Raw genomic sequence first — 23,553 nt, forward strand, 5'->3', positions numbered from 1 at the left:
CACGGAAACCACAAGAAAGGCTCCTCCCCACAAGTCCCCCTCCAACCCCCTGCCTCCCGACTGAGCCAGGTGCTCCCCTGTGTGGCCCTGCGTGGGGTGGCGAGGCGTGGCCTCCTCCTCTTGGGAACCATGAATAACAAACTCCCCTTTCAATGACAATCACCTCCTCACCGCTGGCCTTACTATGCCTGAATAATAATAATATCGACATTAGACAGGTGGGGGAGGGGAAGAGGCACAGACCTAACACAAAGAACAGTGTCAAAGAGGTGACATCCAGAAGGCAATTGGCACAAGAGTGACGGGATACAAAAAGCTCTCGACACGGCCCCAGAGAAAAGGGCCACAGCCAAGAAGATGAAATACATCCGGCCCAACCCTGAGTCTGGAAAAAACCAAAAACCTGCATAAGAACATGGGGAACGTAGGCCAGCAGCACCTGGTGTGGTAGGCGGAGAGGTTTCACTGACTGTAAACCCATGATAAATCAATAGGGCGATGTGGCTGGCCTGAGCCCAAACCCCCACCCCCCACCCTGCAAACAAAAGAATAATGTCATCTCGGGATGCAGAAAGGGAATCGTGTTGACTACAACACTGATTTTTCAAATGGCAGGTCAAAGGTCAGTGAAATCAATTGAGAGAGTCTAGGCCATTTTTCTTAAAAGATTTTCTTAAAGGAAGGAGAACAGGACAGACCAGAATACAAGGCTGCGGAAGGAAAGATACCACAGCAGAGTGCCGCACTGGCGTGAGGAGAGGGGAGTATTATTTCGTGATGGCTCGATTTCAGTTGTGAATGTGCGCGTGTGTCCGTGATCTGTCACACAGCATAGCAGGCTGCGGTCAGGAAAGACTGAAAGCCACCGACATAGAACAAGGAAGGTGACAACCCCTCTCTTTGCCGTAGCCCTGGAGGATTCTCCTTCACGCGGGGCCTCCTGCTGGATACGGGAGCTCTTTCACTTGGAGAGGGGTCTGGGAAGAGCTCTGGCTTCGTGCAGGTGAGGAGGTGCACACCTACACCCACTGGGGCTCCGGGCTGTGGGTTAGGTGTTAGCAAGTGGCTGAAGGAGCTGGGACAGCTTCACCCGGGAACTGAAAGATGCTGGGGCACCTAAGAATGTCTTCAGGTCAATGCCAGCCTCAGTGTACCTGTACTGGATGAGCCAAGGAGAAGCTTCCCCAAGTTCATTAATATCCGCTGTAGCAGCTCGCTGGGCCTGGCTTCTGGGATCGCCCGCTAACTTCACCCCATCCACCTGTGCCGTGGTCCTTCCTCCGGGTCTCCTGACTCCCCCTTCCAGAGATCTTCCCGTCCCCAGCTTCTCCAAGATTGCGTAAGATCTAATTCCTTCGGTAAACCCCTTGTTCCATGGTTCTCAGAGTGGCTCTGATTTCCCTGAATACCGGAGCCTCGCAAGGCCCAGCACCCACAGCGCTAGGTGAGCAGTGGGTTCTGCCATGGAGCCCTGCCCCTCCCCCGTGCTCAAACCCCTTTGTATCCTGATGTTTCCCAGTGTAACCTGAACACCCCGTGAACACCTTTTTATTTGTAAATGAGAATGCTTTCAAGACTCTGCTGTGAACTTTATTCTATCCCTCTCCCTCTCTGGATGCCCTCAATTCCTAACTAGCTTGAGCTGACCCAGAGCACTCAAGAACAGGCCCCGGAATCACACAGCCCGGGATCTGACCTGCCACTTCATAACTGCGATCTTTAAGCCGGTTGCTTAACGTCTCCCACATGCAGCCTCTTCCCCTGAAAAATGGGGAAAACTTCAAAGGTTCAAGGTGAACATGACTTGAGACAGTCTCCTTAAAACACCTGGCATATAGTAAATGCTCAGTAAATGCTGGCTGTGTATATAATTGGGACAGCGTGTCTTCAGGCAGCAGATTTACAAGTCATGTGCCCTGAACACCTCGCTGGCCAGATACCATCTCGCAGGCCATTTTAGGCAGAACCGAATGTCTCGTAAAAGACTCGGCCCAGGTCTCATAAGTTTTCCAGGACACACGGAGCCAGGGAGCGAGGTAACGAGAGAAATAACAACAGCTGGCATGCATTGGGGGTGCCTCTGACCAAAGCTCTCTCTGCCTGCCCGTTACAGGCGGGGTCTCCGAAAAGCTGGACTTCTGCCTCGGGAAACCCACGTCCTGACATGGCCACTTTGGAAGGAAATAAAAACATCACTCAACAGGAAACTCCCAATTCGGCAAATCCAGCAAAAATCAGCCAGGAAACTCAGAAAGGGCAGGGAAAACCATGCCACTCCAAAGAACAGCAAATACATACAGCACCCCTGGGACATAGCAGGTGGTGTTCTAAACACTTTACATACACTGCCCGTGGGCTTCTCTCAATGACCCTACGAGATGTGCATTTGGGCAGGTCTTGGCCAGTGAAGTCTGCCTTTCTGCAAAAAGACAGGCTGCCTTCAAGAGGGGGCATCATCCCAGGCTCACAATCCAGCAAACACTGGCTCTCATACTCCCAAAGGAGATAAACTGATGAATGGGGGCATTGGGAAAACGGAATCCTATGAAGCAAAATCTCCATCACACAAGGGAGCCAGGTCCTGCGCCTCTGTTTCCTTTCCGTAGAATGGAAGGAAGCACACTGAGAGGGGAAGTCGTGAGCCAGATTCACTGAGGGAATGCCTGTAGAGCTCACCAGACAAGCGCATGTCAAGTGTTTTAGAAAAGGAAGCGGCCTGGGTGGCTCAGTCGGTTGAGCATCTGACTTCAGCTCAGGTCATGATCTCGCGGTTTGTGGGTTTGAGCTCCGCGTCGGGCTCTGTGCTGACGGCTCGGAGCCTGGAGCCTGCTTTGGATTCTGTGTCTCCCTCTCTCTCTGCCCCTTCCCCACTCATGCTCCATCTCTACCTTTCTCTGTCTCTCAAAAATGAATAAATGTTAAAAAGAAAGAGAAAAAAAAAAGAAAAGAAAAGAAAAGAAAAGAAAAGAAAAGAAAAGAAAAGAAAAGAAAAAAGAGAAAAGGAAGCTGCTGTAGGGGGTGCCTGGGTAGCTCAGTCAGTTAAGCATCCGACTTTGGCTCAGGTCATGATCTTGTGGTGGTGAGTTCGGGCCCTGTGTCGGGCTCTGTACTGACAGCTCAGAGCCTGCAGCCTGCTACGGATTCTGTGTCTGCCTCTTTCTCTGCCCCTCCTCTGCTCGTGCTCTGTCTCTGTCTCTCAAAAATGAATCAACATTAAAAACAAATTTTAGAAAAGGAAGCTGCTAATAGTCTCCACCATCACCACCTGCCAGCTCACGACAGAGGCAGGACAGACGGGATCAAGTCCCGGTTGCACTCCTCCCCGACCATTTGACTTGGGCAAGTTATTTGAACCCCCCCCCTTGGTGCCTCAGTTTCCTCATCTGTAAAATGGAGATGATATTAGCAACTATCTCATAGGGTCATTGATGGGATTTCAGGAGGTGACTGGGAAGGGACTTATGCAGCCCGGGGCCCGGCACCTCTTACCCCAAGTGTTGTTACTGCTCTGTTTCTTGCTGGCAATAGCAGCAGGAAAGAACCCCAGTCAGTCGGAGAGGCAGCTCAAGATCTTGAACAGTATCCCCTCACCACCCACCCCTTTAGCCTTCTCTTCCCCGAGGCGGCCAACCCAGCACCGGGGTCATGTGCACATCCATTAGGTGTCAACTATCAGCCCTCCTCTCTTCCCTCCCCCTCTATCCAGTACCCATGCTGCCTCTTCCAGGGAGCTCTCTGGGATGTCTTGGGCCCATACTGCTCCCTCCCTCACCAAAACTACAGCTGCAAGAAAGGTGGGGACCCCATAGAGGCAACAGGCAAAAGATGAGGTCTCTCCTATGGACTTGATGCTAATCTGTGCACTCAGGGAATTGCCAATGTTAAACCACCTCCTGCCACTCTCCCCTTGGCTGTGTCTCTGTTCTAATACCCTCACAGCCTCAAACTGTATCTTTCCAACAGATGCCCTGATATGCTGGAAATCCAACAGACGGCTCCTGGGTGCAAACCCTGCCTCCCCCATGTGTCGACAGGGTGACCAGAGGCAGGTGCTCAGATTCTTTAAGGAATGAGCAAAATAAAATGACTAAGGACGGCAGTGACTGAACACAGTGACCTTGGCTCCACAAGTACTCCCAGGATCTAAGTCCCCTGCAGCCTCCTCCCCCCACCACCCCCATCACTAGGCTCCAGCCACCCCACTTCCTGTCAGTTCGAACATAATGCCTAAGCCCACCTCTCTCCTCCCTAGGGCCTTTGGCTGTGTTGTCCCTCTGCCTGGCATGTCCCTCCCCTGGATTTCAGGAGCTGGCTCCCTCCTGCTCATCACGCAGGTCTCAACCAAAAGCTGTCATCCCTGCCCACACCCGAAGGCCACCCTCAATCACAACACTCTGCTGTTTTTACTCTCTTTATGGCCTTTATTGTGGTCTGAAAGTATTTTGTCGACTTTACCGTCCTCTTTGACTGTTAGAAAGAACTCAGGGGCCACAAGAGCAGGTGTCTTATTTGTAATAGTAAGCAGTGCCCACACACAGGAGGCACCCTGTTGTTGAAGAAGTAGGGAAGCCAATATTCGAACCCAGGCCTGACTCCACAAAGCCCTTCCTCCAAAGCCAGACTATATTGGCCTGCAATTAGTACAGACTCGCAGCAAGTCAATGAGAAAAGCAGGCTGGAGGCTGGTGACTGGAGAGCTAGGTAAGCCCTCTCCCTCTGGATGCTGGGAGTCAAAGGCAAACCAGGGAGGAAAGGTTCTGGGTCATTTTACACAAGCGACTCATGCCAGGCGCTCGTGCTTCATGAGGTCTACCCCAGGGCAAGCAGGTAGGTCCAGGACACCGCAGCTTTGTGACCTCTGAAATACCACAGCCAAGGTGAGGCTGGATGTCACAAAACCATCCCAGGCACGTCCGTCCGCCTGTGGCCGCCTGTGTGGGAGCAGAGCACGGGTAATGCCTGCCACCTAGTGGACACGGCACACCGTCCTGTTTCATTTCGACTGAGCAAGGGTGATGGAATTTTTAAACTGCATACAGATGACCTGGGATTTTGTGGAAATGCAGACTCTGATTCCACAGGCCTGGATGGAACACGAGGCTCTGCATTTCGAACCAGCTCTCCAGCTGGTGCCAATGCCGCTGGTCCACAGGCCCCACTTAGCGCAGCTGGTGCCTTGCGATTCCTGAAGCATGAACGCCCCCAAATGAAACTCTGAGGCTTGGGGCAGCCACGCTACGGGGAACAGAATCGGAAGGCACCAGAGTATTACAAGCTTTTTGAGTCAAGGAAGTTAGACCTGGGGGCGGGGTGGAGGGGGCGGGCGGGTTGTGTGTCTCAGGGATCTCGCCAGGGAGGTGCTGCTAAAAGGGCTGCAAACAGGCATCAAATGGCAAACACCAGGAGGGTCAGAACTCAGGCCCAGCTCACAGGATGAATGTCACACAGAGGCGCACGCTAGTGACAACGAAAACCCGCAAACACCCAGGCAGGGCCTGGGCCCGGCTCTGCCCCAGCTCAGACTCACCCAGCAGTCCTCCCAGAAGCCACAAACACCCTGTCGCTGGCATCGGCCGCTTAATTTTCGCTGCTACTGTGGGTGGAGAATTTCATTTGAATTCATTTTTCCTATTCGGAGATTTTTATCTTACGTTTGAAAAATCACAACTTGTAAGTAATAGGTTTACTGCAACCGGAGAATCAGTTCCTAATACATACAAAGAGCACCCTCCGCAACCCCAGTCTCTCTCTGCTCCTGTTTCCCAATCCTTCTGCGATCCCGGTGTTTACACCCTGGTTTGTATCCCTCCACACCTTACTTCCCATCCTTATGAAAATACACACACATCACTTCACACACAGGAAGTGTCTGTTGCAGCCGTTTATTTCTTCGAAATGAGATCATGCAAAATATATTTTTATGCAACCTGATCTTCTCACTTAATATTACATCAAAGATGTTCCTCCAGGTCAAGGGTTGCCAAACTGTTCCTGGTAAGAGCCAGAAAGTAATAATTTTAGTTTCTGCAGATCATCCAGGCTCTACCACAGCCACTCAATGAACTCACGATTATGTCACCAAAGCGGCCATAGTCAGTATGCACATGAATGATGTGGCTATGTTCTAATAAAACTTTATTTGAAAAACGTGCAGTGGCCATATGCACAGGCCATAGTTTGCCAACCCTGCTCCAGATCAACAGCTGTAGCTCTAACCTACTAGTGTTTTGTTTTTAATTATTTAGAATGTTTAACAAAAGTATAATACGAAGTGTAAAATACTATAGAAAAGTATACAAGTCATTAATTGTACAGTTTGTGAATACATGTGTGCTACTAGTTCCCATATCAAAAAACAGAATATAACCAGGTCCACAGAAGCTCCATGCACCCATTTTAATTCACTATTTTCTCTTTATTTTATTTTAGAGAAAGAAAGAGAGCACACAGGGGAGAGGGCAGAGGGAGACAGATGAGAGAATCTTAAGTGGGCTCCCCGCTCACACAGAGCCCGATGTGGGGCTCTCCCATGACTCTGAGATCATGACCTGAGCCAAAATCAAAAGTCAGACGCTCAACTGACTGAGACACCCAGGCGCCCCTTAATTCGCTACTTACAACAACTGCATAATATCCCATAAAATGGAGACGCCCTAACTAGGCTGATTCCAATTCTTTGCCGCCACAAAGTATCAATTAAACATGCTTGTTCTGGACTTTGTTTCCTTGCATGCTAGTGTTTTATTTCAATAAGACAGACTCCCAAATGGGAAATCTGAAAAACAAAGTGTGCATATATATGCATGTTTTAACAAATGTTACCAAACCACTTTCTGAAAGGCAGTAACAAGTCACAGCCCTGCAGGTCCTGGCCGTGCCCCCTGCACGGCATTCGGGATCCGTAATTGTACACCCAGCATATCTGAGGCTTGGGGACCTCAGATAGTGATCTGGGCTTGATAATTCTTTTTTTTTTTAAGTTTATTTATTTTTTGAGAGAGAACGCGCCAGTGGGGGAGGGGCAGAGAGAGAGAGAAAGAGAGAGATTCCCAAGCAGCCTGCACACTGTCAGCACAGAGCCCCAACACGGGGCTCGAACTCACAAACTGTAAGATTATGACCTGAGCCAAAATCAAGAGTTGGACACTTGACCAACTCAGTCACTCAGGCGCCCCTGGGCTTGATAATTCTGATGAGAGTAAACATTAGGAAGAGGGGAAAGAACACTAAGTAGAATGAGTTTGGCTCCCTCCATCTCCAAACAACTCTGTCTTTTTGAGTACCTCACAGCCCACAATAAGGCTTCAAAGGAAGGGTGGGCAAGGATCCCCTGGCCTCACAGGTGTACAAACAACTATCCAGGATGCACTGAGAAAAACGGCTAAAGCTGCATAGACAGAGACATGATTTAACTCAATTTCTTCATTAAAAAAACAATGAAGAGCAGCGGGTGTCTTGCCGGCTTTGTTTCAGGGCAATTTGCTCTCCAGTGAGCACACAATGAAGTATTTTCAACAAACCTATTCTACTGCATTACTTTCTCAAAACAAAAAATCCAACAACTAAGGAGTGTGATGTAGTCTAAGGGCTCGTGGTGCCATGGCAGCCCCATTACCACAGCTCCCACATGTGTGTGGGGTGTGTGGGGCACTCATGTCTGCACACACTGGGCACTTTCCTGAGGACAGATGGTGTTCGCAGCTTTTACCAGACCCTCAGTGGCAGCTGTGACATTAAAAAAAAAAAAAAAAAAAAAGGCTTAACTTGATGGGGGTTGAGGTGACACAGCAGAACGTATTTGTCAAAACTCAGCCATCGTACGGTGAAGATGTGTGCACTTCACTGTTCGCAAATTTACCTCAAATGTAAAGAAACACCACAACCGTAAATAAGTGTTGTCTTCTAGCTGGTAGTTTGCATGCTTCAGTGTTTAGGAGAAAAACTAAATTGCTGTCTTCGATCTGCTTTGAAACGTGTCAAAAATAAGACTGGTCGATGCAGGGAGGGTAAGGGGGACAGACAGTGATTAAGCAAGTGTAGTAAATGTTAATGGCAGGTTCTAGGTGGGTGACCAAATGGTTTGCCCTGTAAAGTTCTTTCAGCTTTGGGGCCCCTGGGTGGCTCAGTCCAGTTGAGCTTACAACGTCAGCTCAGATCACGATCTCACAGTTCATGAGTTCAAGCCCAGCATCAGGTCACTGCTGTCAGCGCAGAGCCCGCTTCGGATCCTCTGTCGCCCTTTCTCTGCCCCTCCCCTGCTCATGCTCTCTCTCTCTCTCTCTCTCAAAAATGAATAATCATTTTTTTAAAAAAAGGAGGGGGTTGCCTGGGTGGCTCAGTTGAGTGAGCATCCAACTTCGGCTCAGGCTATGATCTCAGAGCTTATGGGTTCCAGCGCCACATCGGGCTCTGCGCTGACAGCTCAGAGCCTGGAGCCTGCTTCCGATTCTGTATCTCTCTCTGCCCCTCCCCTGCTCATATTTTCTCCCTCTCTCTGATACACATAAACATTGAAAAAAATTTAATTCATTCAGCTTTGCTGTATGTTGGACATTTCTCTTAATACAACATTGGGGAAAAATACTAAGCAGTAACATATAAGGGAGGGGGAAATCCACAGGAACTGGATCCTACCCCTGTTCCATAACGAATGGCTTTGAGAAGTTACTTCCTTTCTCTGGGCCTCAGTGACCCACCTGTTTAACAGAGGTAAGGGAGAGGGGGCTGAGCTGTACTCTGTGTCCGTTATGGGCAATGATGATGCTGTGGTTTCATCTCATTCTGTAAAACTTGGGCATCTTTATAAAAAGATCCTTTGTGGGGAGGAATGGCTTTGAAGGCAGAGACTGCCCCCTAGTGGGTCCTAGTGGCCTAATTTATGATCATTTTATATACCTGCAATTGATGCACGGCTGGAAAATATTTTGAGATATTATTCTATCTGTACTCTCTTTCTTCACATTTTCCTGTTCTTCCCCCTCTTCTCTTTCCCTTTAAAGCAGAAAGTCAGCTCAGTAGAAGTGCGTGGTGATGCCAAAAGCAGAAACAGCCTTCAGGTCATTCTTGCTCTGTGTCCCAAACTTCCAAACCTCAGAGGTTTTAAAGAGGAAATCACATTAATATAGGGGATTTGTGGGCACTGAGTGTCTTGAAAAAAAGTTTTGAGGGGGAGTGGATTTTCATGACAAGAATGAGATTCCTTATGGCTAACAGAAGGAAGAAAGGTAAGAAAAGATCCCAAGGGTCCCAAGGGCATTGGCAAGGCCAATGTTCATCCAGGCAAAGAGACCTGTCTTATCCCCTGCTGTAACTCAAGGGTCTAGAATACGCTGGGTGAAAAGTAGAAACTCAACTGATATTGTTGAATGAATAAGTGAATGACTGGGAGAGTGAGTGAATGGATTCTAGAGGAGTTTATAGCCAGAATGTAGGGAAAGAAAGCCACACTCAAGAGCTAATAGTCTCCTACACCCCCTGCCATTCTGGTGTCCCCACTCGTGTGCACCATGTACGGTATTCCTTCTCCCTGGGACATGGTATCCTGGTGAGAATGTGGCTGTGAGCCAGACTGTCTGGGCTCAAATGTGAGACCCACCACTTGCTGTGCGGCTCCTGGAAAGTTATTCAACTGGCTCTGTGCCTCAGTTTCCTCACATGTGACAGGGGGATGATAACACCCATGACAGAGGATGGCTGTGAAGATCAATGAACCGATCTATGTACAGCATGCAAGAAGCACTTAATAAACACAGCTAGTTTTTTTTTTTTTTCTCAAGTACCTTGGCACAAAGCTCACTCCATCCAGATAATTCCTATACATCTTACAGACTCAAGTCAGCCATGGTTCCCTTCGGGAGGCTTCAGGTGCCCCTCTGCATGCCCCCAAGGTACCAACACAGTATGTCACCTCACGACACAATCATCTCTTCCCCCCCTAGGCTGTGAGCTCCCTGAAGACAAAGACTAGATGTCACTGGTCATCAGATCCAAGCTGGTACTCAGGCCCTTCCTGAATGAATGAATACCCATGCTTAGGGAGCTCACCTTACTTTTCTGCCCATAAGATGCCACTTTTCTCATACTGCAAACACTGAATCACTCCAAACTACTCCCACACCTCCCACCTCACCCCTCAGGGTACAGCACATACCCAAGTCTGCCCTCTGCTCTTCTGGCCATGTCCTGCCATATTGGCTTTATCTTTAGAAAGATACCCAAGTGGAATATCAAGGCGAAGGCACCCTCATAGGTTTTCTTATACTCTTTTCCCATTGTTAGAGTCCCCATGATGGCCAAAACCTTCTCTACCCTGAAACAGTCTTTAAATAACACGAGAGTCTTCTGTGAGCCTTCAACATCGATTTCCTTTCTCCTAAGAGTGCTTTTGAAATCTCTTTTGGGATAAGGTGTATAGGTAGATGTGATCCTCAACTTTTCCCAACAGCCTGTCAAGGACTTATGTCTCTTTGGTGCTCTTCTCCTTTTGATGTGTGAATATCAGATCTTGGAAAGGATTAAAATACCATAATATTGGGAGTACCTAACTCTTTCTGGGAGATGCTTCATTCTAAGAAGGTTCTGTACAGCACAATACAATGGGGAGGACTTTGAACAGGGGTCTTGAAGAAAAACATCAAAATAATTGCTCCTTCTGCTTTTCTTTACAAACAGTCCCAATTTTTGTGAGATAGAGTTATGGATACAAATACGGATATGGTTAAGGATTTGCAGATGGCCATAAGGTAGATGAGAATGTAAATAATGGGATGCCAGTTGTTACGTTAATAGAGAGAGACTGAATTGAAAGGGGTTGATATGTATAAGAACCTGGGCTTTGTAAACTCAAGGAGCATCGCACAACTTTGATCTGGGCTTTCCTACATTGCATTGCCTGCTCCCGTGATAACGCTCAGCCTCATGATGTCTCTATGGTTTTCTATTATTCTACAAGTCCCACTGCTCTGGGTTTTTTCTGCATTGTCCAGGGAATGACAGTGGTCATGGCTCCAAAGAGTAGGTCCCAGTCTCAGTAATACTTGCTGTTTACCTTGGACGTGGTCCTTAAGAGTTTCTGTGTGGTCTCCCTTCCTAGGAGAGTGGTGTATCATTCATACATACATCCGCGGATGCCACAAATAGTTAGTGATGTCCATCAATCAAGGTGCTGGGGAGAGTGTGAGCCAAAGCAGACACTGTCCTGCTCTCATGGAGCTTAAAGCCCAGCGGGAGAGGTAGGCGTAATCACGCCAACACGAAACTGCACCTGACACAAACTCAAGTTCAGGGTACCATGAGTGTCCAGTATAGTGGGAGGTCAGGGGAAGCTTCCCTGATGGTGAGGATGAGCTAGGCCTGCAAGAAGGGGGAAGAGTTACCCGCAGGAAGAAGACGAGAGGGCAAAGATGAGCATTCCAGACTGAGGAAACAGAAGGTGTAGAGGTCGTCCAATGGCGGTGGCGGGGGGGGGGGGCATCCTGGAGAGGATGAAGGGTTCAGAGAAAAGCAGAAGAGACAGAGAAGAGAGAATGAGGCCGCCACATGAGACTTCTCTGTCCTAACGCAATGAGAAGCCACGAATCAGTTTTTAAAAGAAAGAGAACTGATCAGATTTCCATTCTGAGCTTGACCTGCAAGATCCCTGACAGCAGACCTCAAGCCTGGATTTCAGGAGCCACGGGAGATGAGGAAACCTTCAGATCTTTCACAAGCACCTGGCCTCTGGACACGATGGGACTTCTGAAGAGCATGTGACATTCAGAGAACATGGCAAAGTGTCCTGGGCTGGTGAGTAGAAGGTCCTGACACTGAATGCGCCTCTACAGCCTGCAGGTGAGATGATTTGGCCCTAGCTCTGCTGGGAAGGGCTCTCTCCTCTCTGATCTACCTGGCTGAGGTCAGGCAGGAGGGCCTGGAGACCCAAGCACAAAACCAGAAGGATGCTTGAGAGAAAGGAGGGACATCTGGGCATCCAGGACCCTCCACACTGGGTCAATGCACCCATCTCCCAGCTGCTGTGAGTGTTGGCCATGAAAGGCTCACCGGTGCCCCTGTGTCCAGATAATCACCCTCAGCCACACAGAAGCCACCTAGCTTGGGAGGACACTACCCTCCCACCTCTGACCCCAGCAGCCTGCAGCAAAGACTGACCATCCAGTAAGCTCAGGCTGCCAAAACAGAACACCACAGACTAGGTGACTTAAACAACAAACACTTAAGGGGCGCCTGGGTGGCTCAGTCGGTTAGGCATCTGACTTCATCTCCGGTCGTGATCTTACAGTTCATGGGTTCGAGCCCCACGTCAGGCTCTGTGCTGACAGCTCAGAGCCTGGAGCCTACTTCAGATTCTGTGTTTCTCTCTCTCTCTCTCTCTCTCTCTCTCTCTTCCCCTCCCCCATTCACACTCTGTCTCTCTCAAAAAATGAATAAACATTTTTTAAAAATTAAACAACGACAACAAACATTTATTCCTCAGAGTCCTGGAAGCAGGGAAGTCAAATAACAGGTGCACACCACTTCAGCTCCTGGTGAGAGCCCTCTTCCTGGCTTGTAGACAGCCATCTTGTCGTTGTGCTCTCACATGGTGGAGAGAGGGAAATCTATTTCTCTTCCTCTTCTTAAGCCACTAGTCTCATCAGAGAGCCTCACCATTGTGATTGCGGCAACTCCTAATTATCTCCTAAAGACCCCATCTCCAAATACTATTCCACTGGGTTAGAGCTTCAACATACGAAGGGCGGGGGAAGGCAATGCAGTCCACGGTGGACTGACCCTCATAGGCCACCTCCCTTGCCTCAGGGAGGGAGGATCAGGCTGACGCTAGTGTTCAATGGAGACCATTCTCTTCCTTAGCTTTTCCTGCTCTGTCCTCACTGTTCTCCTGTGAGCAGCCCCAATAAATCACTTGAACAAAAATCTCCCTCTCGTCTCTATTTTTAGAGAACTCTGAAAACTGACAGCTGATGAATCAATGCTATCAGAACCCTGGGCATGCAGATATCCTGCCCCTGACTTTAAAGGAGCCAACTTCCCTCCTTTCCCCTTGTTATGGGTTGAATTATGTCCCCCCCACCCAAGATATATTCATGTCCCAAGCCCAGTACTTGTGAATGTGACCTTACTTGGAAATAAGGGCTTTGTGAATGTAATTAAGATGAGGTCATGCTAGATTAGACGAGCTATAATCCAATGACTAGTGTCCTTATAAGAAGAGGAACCTTGGACACAGAGACACCCAGGGAAGAATGCCATGTGATGATGAAGGCAGAGACCGGAATGATGTACCTACAAGCCAAGGAACATCGAAGATTGATAGCAACTACTAGGAGCTAAGAGTGAAGAATGGAACAGACTCTCCCTCAGAGTTCTCCAGAAGAAACCAAGTCTGCTGACACTTTGATCTCACACTCCTGGCCTTGGAACAGCTAGAGAATAAACTCCTGCTGTTGCAAGCCACCCAGTTTGTGGCCCTTCAGGACAGCAGCTCTAGGAAATTATATACCCTTGGTTCACAGGCATATAGTGGGACTGCCAGGGAATCATCAGCTTGTGATCAAGATACACCCAAGCAGATCTGCAAATAAAGGGGAAGACTTTGACCTTGAATTTGAATTTGGGATGCTATATTGTACCACATCAGAAAAAGACTCTCCAAGAAATGCCCCTAAGAGGTAACCTAGCAAAACCACAAAGGAAATACATGGGGGGGGGGAGGGGGAACCAAACTAAAAAGCAACCCAGTACATTGTACTAGAGAGTCCACCAGACCTAGATGATAAAGTGTCTTTCTAAGCCTATTTCCTGATGAGTAGAATGATACTACTACTCAGCTCATTAGAGTTACTAAAAAAATGTAAACAAGATAATGCCTGTAAGTGCTCTGCACAGTGACTGACACATTAGAAACAATTCCAAAGTTAGCTATTGCTTTATTATTGCCGTCATTACTAATGGTGTATGTTCCTGGAAGCCTAACTTCTCCTCTAAATTATCTTCATTCATAAAATGAGCATAGTAGATATTTCACAACGGTGTTGTGGGGATTAAAGAGATAACGTGAAAGGCTTTTTTACTGAAATATAGGTGGCATATAAATGCTATGTACATTTGTATATAATGTGTTGATTTGACACATTTATATATTGTGATATGATTATTGCCAGAGCGTCAGCTAACACCTCTATCACATCACATAATTATCATTTCCTTTTTTTTTTTTTTTTTTTTTTGGTGGGAACCATGGATGGACTTTGAGGGCATTATACTAAGTCAGGTCATGTGTACGATGGGTTCCATAAATGTTGGCTGCCCCCAATAACATTATCTGAGCCGGCGTAGTTCCTAGAGAATGACACTAGAGGGCAGGAGGGTCTCATTTTTGCCCAACCCCAGCGCCTGGAAGCTAGGAAAACCCTCTTCTCCAGAATCAGCCTGCTTCTCCCCCCCACCCCCACCCCCACCCCCCACCCCCGGTTCCTCCAAACATCCCTATGGCAAGAAATCGGCCACTTGCCTTCCTTTTAAAGGAAAAAGCAACTCAATGGAATGCACGTTTCTAAAGAGCTCACTGGGTATCATGAACCTCAGTTTAAAACAGGGATGTAGTTTACAGGGATATTTTTACATGGTTTAAGTAAAGCCCCTCCCTGCACAGAGAGACTGAACCAATCTGGGGCCTCAGAAGCAGACCCAATTTTTGCAAAATCAGTCCCTTCTGTGATCAGTTTCCTAAGTTACCAACTCATAAAACCTTGTTTGTACGGATTAGTTATAAAGTCTATAATTTGTGTCACAAGGCTTTGAGAGAGAATTCCTCCAAAGTTTTAGTCCTGTTCTTGTGTGCGTTTTACTGTAGCTTTATGGCTCAGTATTTACCAGTTCCGCACAGCTGCATTTCCGTTTTGCTGGAGCTCCGCATGTCAGGGCCAATTATTTCTTGAATGTTCTATTCCAGGAGCAACAGATGCCCTGCTCCTGTCTTCCCCTAGTCCCCCCTGCACCTCCCCAACCGTCTGTATTCTCCCTCTTTCTTAGTATGGATATTTCAGAAGTGCAAAAAGTACAGGGAATAATAGAACGGGGACCAGCGCAGCCACCGTCAGGTTTAGGAAAGAAATATTTCAAATACGTGGAACGCCCCCAGCGATGCACACTGCGTCCCTCCTCCTGCCCAAGTTGTCACAGTCTCAAATTGGGTGTTTGTCACCAAGACTATTTTCCCCACTGGGAAAGTCTGCGGAAGCACGAAGCATTCCTTCTTGGCTACCTTCAAGGAACAGAACTGGACACTCCACAGACAAGGAACGGGGGTGGGAAAGGGAGAGGGAGAGAAGGGGAGTGGGGACTTCCCCGAGCTCCAGCCAGCCCATTGGCTGAGAGTGGGAAGGGGGAGGGGTACACTTTCTAAGGATGCCTGCAGCGGGGAGGGACTGTGATGGGGGGTGGGGGGAGGAGGGAGGCAGGGTCACGCAGTCCCCTTCCCGCCCCTGGCACTGTCCATCCCTCCACCAGCTTCCCCTCCCCCAAAACACAGACGGGACCCGCGGAGCTGGCGCCGGAGCGCCAGCGCCACCTACCGACGACGATGAGGACTTCCCTCTCGATGTGCGCCTGGATGTAGATGCGGCCTCGGCGCTCAGTGTGGTCTGTGCCGCACAGGCTGGGGACGTTCATCACGCAACGCTTGTGCACGTTCATCATGCAGGCTGCGAGGGCACAGAGGGGCGCGGCTCAGGCTGGACCCCTCCCGTCCGGTCTCTTTAGAAGGGCTCCTCCAACCCCTTCCACCCCCAGGCCCTGCCGGACAGAGGAGGTGGGACTTGTCTGTCCTCTCTGAGCCTGAGCCCACACCCTGCATGCCTCCAACGGCTCTGAAGCCAGCATCACTAACTTCAATGCCGCTACATTTGGGGGTGAGAGGCTCATTACTGAGCAACAGACAACTAACTGGTACACCAGTCCACCCATGACTTGGGAGGCTCCAAACCACGAGGAGGCAGCCCAGCCACCAGAGGCCGCCACTGAGCAAATGTACTTACTGTCACATTTCATCCCCTGGTGGATGAGTCCATACAGCAGTGACCCGCAGTGGTCACAAAACGTGGGGCTGGAGTATGTGTGGATCTTAAACTTGTGTTTGCTCCGGGGGTCCTAAGGCCAAGAGAAACAAACAAGAGAGACCAGTGTCAGCGTGGCATGCCAAGGACTCACACGGCATCGAGTATCAGAGGAGAACTCGCCGAGAACTGCACCTGGCCCCCAGCGTTCCTCACACCTGTTAGGACCATCACCAGAGTTCTGCTCAGACGTGCATTTAATAAAGAGCTGTTGAACGAGTGGATGACTAGAACAGCAGGTGGTCCCACAGCAGCCCCAGTACATTTGCTGGGCTTCAAGTCCTCCAATCGAGAGCCTCACCCACTGACTCCTGCCTGAAGCGAGGCCTGCAGGGACAGCAGACAGTTAACAGTTAACCGGGTCGCCTTGATTCTGTTTCTTCCCCCTTTATCCTCTGCGCAAGCTTTGGGAACTTTTAGAGTGATCTAAAACCCAATTCTGAGCATAAAACCCCCTGCTTAAAGGCCATTTGGTAATACGTCATCACCTACAGAACAGAGTTCAACGTCCAGTGAAGAGTCTGCAGGTTGTGGCAGAGACTGCTAGTTTTTCCAACAATAGCCATTCTTTAATAACAGAACCCTTGAGTTTGAGCAGACAGTGTGGCCACCCAATTAGAGACTGCATTTCCCAGCCTCCCTGGAAGCTTTGGTATGGCTGTGTGATGAAGTTCTGGCCAGTGGGATAGGTATGCCTTTAAAAGAATGTGTACACGCCTCTCTGGCCCCTTTCCTCCTTTCCTCTGAAGGAGGAACTGGAACCAAATACCTCTGACCCGAACCTGGAGCCATGTGTTGAAAGAATAAAGCTACACTACTGGCCTTGGACTTCGTCCCATTGGGCAGACACCTCAGAGAAAACCTACCTTCTGTCTTCTTTAAGTCACTGTATTTGGGGGATATTTGTTACAGCAGCTTATTCGGTTCCCTAACAAGCATGCCCTTCACAACCTGGCAGTGTGATACGGTGGTTAAAGGTACAGATTTTGGAGCATAAACTAGCTGGGTTCTTCTCAGCAGTATGACTTTGGGCAAGTGACTTAACCTCTTTGTGTTTCCGTTTCCTTGTCTATAAAGTGGAGGTAACGATAATGCTATAAGCTTGTTAGACCACTGGGAAGAATAAAGGCATTCATCTGTGTACAGATCTTCGGACCAGCTGGCACGCTGTAAGCAGTACACGCTCTTGTATTATTATCCCTACATCTCCCTTATGATCCCACCTGTGTCCCCAAATACACACTCTGCTCTCGGTTACACAGGACTCGTTCATGTCCCTCTGGCTCGCATGGTGTCTGTCTCCCTCGAGAGTGGCTCTTCCATCACTGCACTCGCTACAAAGCTCCTTCTTCTCTTCCCCCAAAGCCAGCGGGAAAGCTGCTTTCCCCGTGAAACAGTGTACCGCAGAAGTTGAGAACGCGGACCCTGGGTTCCCACCCAGGGCTCATCTGACACAGCAGCCTTTGGTATATGCCACCCATCTCTTCCCTCATTCCTTCTGCTCACCATGAGTTTACGGGTGCAGGTGCCTTCTTAAAACTGATATTCTTGCGGGGCGCCTGGGTGGCTCAGTCGGTTAAGCGTCCGACTTCGGCTTAGGTCATGATCTCATGGTTCGTGGGTTCGAGCTCCATGTCAGGCCCTGTGCTGACAACTAGGAGCCTGGACCCTGCTCTGGATTCTGCCTCCCTCTCTCTCTGCCCCTTGCCCACTCACCCTCTCTCTCACTCTCAAAAATAAATAAACATTAAAAATTTTTAAAAACTGATATTCTTGCGACAGACAGAAAATAAACAGACACAATGAGTAGATGTTATTTCATGTGCTATTCAAGTGATGAGTGTTTTTCCTGAAAGATTCTTTAGATAAACTGTACTGAATTCTAGCGTATGTAAAAAAGGTGAATTTTTCCTGCATGAAAACAATACCTTAATAAGGCTGACTAAAAACATCTTCAGTCACTGAAGGCTTTGGGGGCATTCACCTTAGAGCTGAAAATGCTTGCCTCAAACGCTCCAGGGAAACACCTGTTCATGACCAGGGTTGGCCTGTAGGGGGAGCTCAGGGCTTTCCCTCACTCCCCGCTCGCCTCCAAGCAGAACAGATCTGGTTGGTCAGATTCCAAGACACTGATTGGCCCGGCCTCAGTGGGCAGAGCTTGCACACGTGTGGAAAGGTGCACCTGTCATCTTTCTCTTTCTGTCTCCTAGCTCTCTCAGCTCCCAGGAGACGGGTGGGTTCAGATCCCGTGGTCCAGTCCTGAGAGGGTTGGGAGTGAGTGGCCTGGGGCAAGTTCTCTCTCTCTCTTCTTGGCTCTTGTGCTCTCTTCGGGTTCCCTGATATGTTGACCTTATAGAAGCCAAGAATTCCTTTTGATTACGGTTTCGATTTCCCGAGGCCTCCCTAGTATAGAAAAAAGGGGTCTCCAAGGACCTCAAGAGGTCGACCTTGAGATTTGGGACAAAATCCCAAATAGTAATAAATGGCCTCCTTGCTGGGTTTCACTTTCCTCCATGCATACATCTTAGAGTATCTTGGGGCAGGGAGAAGGCTTTGAGCATTTCTGACTAGGTATCACCAAGAACCTTCTCCGTCCCTTCATGTCTCTCCAACAAGAGATGCCAAGTGGCACAAAGAATGGGAAGGGAAATGAAACATTTACCGAGAGCTGCCCCTGTGCCAAGCGGATGCTGGATGTCTCACGCGCACTTTCTCCAGCCTTCAAGCTATTCCATTTGGAAGGTCCGATTCGTTTCCATCTTAGCACCAGTGAAATGGGCCCAGACTAGAGAGTGAGATTTTCCCCAAGGTCACTCAGCTGGCCCACTGCAGCGTGGGGATTCACACCAGGGTCTGCCTGGCTCTGAAGCCGGGATGCACTAAGCTTCTCTCCCTGCTCCCCAACTTCATTAATGCCCCACTGTTCTGGTCCAGCTACAATAGCACCTCCTTCCTTCACTCATTCCCCCAGCAAGTGACTCCTGAGAGCCAGGGTGGTCCCAAGCATCGGGATACAACTGTGAGCAAGGAGACAGAATGCCTGCTCTCGCTGAATTCACACTCTAATGGCAGAAAGAAACCAAAAACAAAACGAGACAAAACAAAAACCCCACACCCTGCCCTCCCAGATCTTCCCCATCAGAGCATTTAACCACTGTGTTGCAACTGCATGTTTAATCCCATGTCTCCAATGCTTAGCTGCAAGCAACACGAGGGAATTTTGCTCCGGGGCATATATTGTACTTGGCATACAGAAGGTGCTCACTAATAATGAGTGAGAGTTAGCATTTACTGAGCATTTACTCATGCCAGGAACTGTTTTCCAGGGACTGACCAGGCATTAACTCATGTAGTCCACATAGCATCCCTGTGAAGTAGGTACTTCACCCATTTCACAGATGAGGGCCGAGGGGTGCAGTGACTTGCCCAGGGCCCCCCCGGCCTTGGCAGCACAGCACTTTGCACAGTGGCTGGCACCTAGTAAGAGGTTCGTGAGCTGTGGTGGCAGCTGCAGGGCTCCATTCACCCCTGCTAACCACTGACAGCCCCTAAGCAATGCCCGTGCTGTTTCAGAAAATGGCTTGGGGAGTACCATGCAAGACGGATTAGAGCCAGACAGGAGAAAGGAAGGCCAATTAGACAAGCTTCAGGGACAAGTTTGTGTATTTAGAGGCTGTGGAGGCTCCTCCAACCTTGCTCCCAGCCCCGGCTTTCAGGAGGGCTCACAGTTATAAGTACCAACTCCACCCATCCACCGCCCCATCCCTCACACCACCCAGACCAATCAGGTCATCCCCTGACCGCTGCTGTCCTCCACCCTTCTGCCACCTGGGAGAGCTTGGGATAAAGCCACAGTCCCACAGCTGTGGGACTCCACGACCCACAAGGAAAATCTCTCAGGGTGCCCGTCCATGCCTGCTCATGTCCAGCACCATCTCTGAGATGGGTGGGTTTGCACTTTGAGACATCCTACTCCCCCAGACACAGGTGACTGGCGCAGAGGTAGGCGCTTGGCTCAAATGACTCACACGTTTAGTGAGTGGAACACAGGCAGGCCAGGGGTCATGCAGCTTGGGGGATGAGGGGGCCATTTTTTTTTACAGTGGGCTCCAAGGAACAGAGAGGAACAAAGACAAAACGCCGCATGACCCGAGGGAAGGAGCTCCTGGCTCCCGTCCCTCAGGGGCCTGGCATCCTGTCCTCCAATTCCATCTGACTCTCCTGGGTCCTCTGTGCTTACACCAATCCAAGTAGGCATCTGTAACCTGCAGCCAGTGATGAGCATCGAGATATATTTCTAATCACTTCGGCTCAGGTACTGCCCACTGGCCAATCAGAAGGAAGAGCAGGTTCAGCGGTGCTGGGAGTTAACTCTTTGGTTGCTGGATCACAGAGAGGTGGTGGGGAGCTGGCAGAGGAAGAAATGGGGGAGAGGTAGAAGGAGAAGGCTCAGAGGGCCTGGCAGTTATTTCCCAACCAGTTTTAAAGTATTTCACGATTATCAAAACTGGTACAGTAACGTCAGTGCAACAGGTTAAACATCAGCCTGGCCTTTGAACAAAATGCATTCCCTTCCTAGCCTCGGAGGCTGCGGCCATTGACCAGCTCTGGGATGAGCCTGGGGATCCACGTAGCCTCAAAGTCAGAACTTTCCCTATGGTCTTGTTTAGATCCCATCCAAAGAGCCCTCCCCCATCTTTCTAGTCGGATCCCCCCATCCCAGGCCCCACAGACTGGGTCCCCTCCAGTCCATGCACAGCCCATTCCTATCCCTGGCCTCGGTCCTCCTTGATGCTCAGAGGTTACAATCTGGAGCCCGTGGGCCATTATCAACTTTGCAAACAAGCTATATTTGCTTCATATGGTGCTTCTTAAAAATTCAAGTTAATTGACTACATTTACAAATCACGAAATGTCAGATAAAAATGTAAATCTCTGGCCCTTTTTGAAAAACCCCAACTTACAGCAACAATGGACACACATTCCCAGGGGCTGAGCAGGGGTTGCCCCCCTCGCACAGGGATAAGCCTTCCAGTTTTCCACAGTCCCTGCCATTCTCCATCGTCTTACACCATGCCTGCTTCACTCATTTCCCCTCCCTGCCTGGTCCCTGTAGGAATTTCGGTTTCTGACCTCTCTTAGAGCCCCCCACCCTCTCTACCTACAGTCCACTGGCTGGGAACCGACCGCGTGTCAACATGTCCCCTAAACTCCTGAATGAGTTCATTTGGCTCAATGCCAAGTGCTTTCAGAAATAGGTCTGAAACTACTGTATCCCCATCCCAGTACCAGCCGTTGATTTCCAGGGTCCCCAGTCATCTCTCCCACCCTGGGAGTCACGTCTCCACAAAGACCCTGGTATGATTCCTCTCCACGCTAGTTCGTGTGGTTGGGGTTCCTTCACGCTTCCTACTAGGCGAGCTTGGATTTCTGAGTTTCCTACCACTTCTGATCCTGCTCGCAGAGATTGCTCAATCACAAGAACAAAATGACAACGAGCTCCTGTGACTCTTACTGCCCCCACGAATCAAACACAGACTCTCTGCCTAGCACTGTGCCAACTGTTCTGTATCACATCATTAAATCTTCAGAATGGCCAATGGGGGAAGAGCTGTTATGACCCTGGTATTCCAGATGCGCCCACTGAGGCTTAGGGAAGGAACTTGTTCAAGGTCACAAAGCAAGAGAGTGGGAGAGTCACGACTGGAATCCAAGTTTGCCAGGTTCCAGAGCTACGGGCAGTGGAGTTGGGAACACTTGCCTATCACCTGTCTGCCTCCCTGCTCCTCGGTGTCCCCAGAGGGTCTCCCACCTGACAGGGGTTACAGGTGACGGCAACCTTCATCTCACGCAAACACAGCACTGGCCAGTGACAGGCCGCTTGCGGTTCCTCACCGCCACCCCCCAACCCCCAGGACCAGAGGACAGGCAGATCTCAGCTCAGCATCTTTGGTTCATCGCCTGACTCCAGGCACAAGCAGCTAAGGAGGAAGGAAGCACAGATCAGAAACCAAAAGGGAAAAAAAAAAATGTTTAAACATCTAAGTCACAGCCCAAAATAGCCTTTCTCGGTCTGAATGGGCTGTGTGGCTTTGTTCGCAGGTGGGCCGAAATTTGGCGGAGCTGGGGCAAAGCTGCAGGAATCAGGAGACTGGATTGAAGCATAGAGGCCAACAAAACACACACCAACATCAGTCAGACGAGGAATAAAAGCAGCCTGGACACGTACAGGCTACAAAAGCCCCTGAGGGCACATTTCCCAGGAGGCAGCCGGGCAAGGTGAAATCGAAGATGGTGTGGAAATGCCAGCTGAACAGAGGGAAGGTTCCAAACAGGGGCTCTGGGGTTAACTGTGTGACCTCCGGCAAGTGACTTCACCTCTCTGAGTCTCTGGTTCTTGTGCACAAAGTGGAGATATAAAAACAGTACCCACTTCATGGACTGGCTTCATGGATCGGCTCCCCAGCACAGGGCCCCCTGCACACAGGAAGGGCAAGCTCTTGCTTCCAATGTCCCAAAGAGAAAAAATCATCGCGGGGACACTTTCCCAGACTTCAGTCCTGAGCCATCCTAACTCTGCACATCCACATGCTACGTATAATATGTACTTGGCATTTTTCTTGAACTCAGCAGGCCTTTCACTTAAATAAGCCTATTTTAAAATAAAACTGTTTACAGAGTGTGAACGCGTGGGATTGATGTGCAAATTATGTTTTTTTCTAATACACCTTAAAGTGAAGGAACCAACTCCCAAAATAAAATTGTAACATGTGCGTCCCAACAGCGTCCATTGAGAGGCGGCAGAGACACAGATACATATATTCTTAGTGGGCAGGCCCACTGCCATTCGGCATTATCTATCAAAAGTACAAATGTTTCAAACTGAGGGTAGATGGGGGGTGGGAGGGAGGGGAGGGTGGGTGATGCCTTCCTTGAGGAAGGCACCTTTTGGGAGGAGCACTGGGTGTTGTATGGAAACCAATCTGACAATAAATTTCATATTTAAAAAAAAAAAAGTACAAATGTTTCTTCCCTGGTGACCCAACTGCCCTACTCTGGGAATTTATCCTGGAGCTAAACCCAAATACATAGGAAATAATATGTATATGTGGCTGTTCCCTGCAGCGTTATTTATAACAGCAAAATACTGTACATAAGCCAAGTGTTACAGGTAGGGAGCGGCTTAAATAAATCATAGCGTAGCTACACGGTGATATGCTGCTCAGGTGTCAGAAGAATGAGTTTTCTGCACTAAGAGGGAAAAACCTTAAGGGCATATATGTTTATTTATTATTTTTATTTTTTATTTTATATTTTATTTATTACTATTAATGTCTGTTTGTTTATTTATTTATTTATTTTTGAGAGAGAGAGAGAGAGTGAGAGAGAGAGAGAGAGAGAGAGAGAGAGAGAGACAAGTCGGGGAGGGGCACACAGAGAG

At 49.1% G+C, this 23,553-nt stretch overlaps 1 protein-coding gene across 2 annotated transcripts in view; it reads right to left on the reverse strand.

Annotated features, from left to right (window-relative positions):
- PRKCB (protein kinase C beta) overlaps positions 1–23,553 on the reverse strand; it is a 333,238-nt gene that overhangs the window by 149,133 nt on the left and 160,552 nt on the right. For both annotated transcript variants that reach the window (XM_047087202.1, XM_047087201.1), the window contains exons 4-5: positions 16,035–16,146; positions 15,573–15,701 (exon numbers count right to left, since the gene is read on the reverse strand). In XM_047087202.1, the coding sequence (XP_046943158.1) occupies positions 15,573–15,701; positions 16,035–16,146 (241 nt within the window). The remainder of the gene's footprint in view (positions 1–15,572; positions 15,702–16,034; positions 16,147–23,553) is intronic.

This window comes from Lynx rufus, unplaced genomic scaffold, assembly GCF_022079265.1.
Source record: "Lynx rufus isolate CCGP_SWC_20201006 ecotype Redwood Valley unplaced genomic scaffold, mLynRuf1.p SCAF_23, whole genome shotgun sequence".
Taxonomy (NCBI): domain Eukaryota; kingdom Metazoa; phylum Chordata; class Mammalia; order Carnivora; family Felidae; genus Lynx; species Lynx rufus.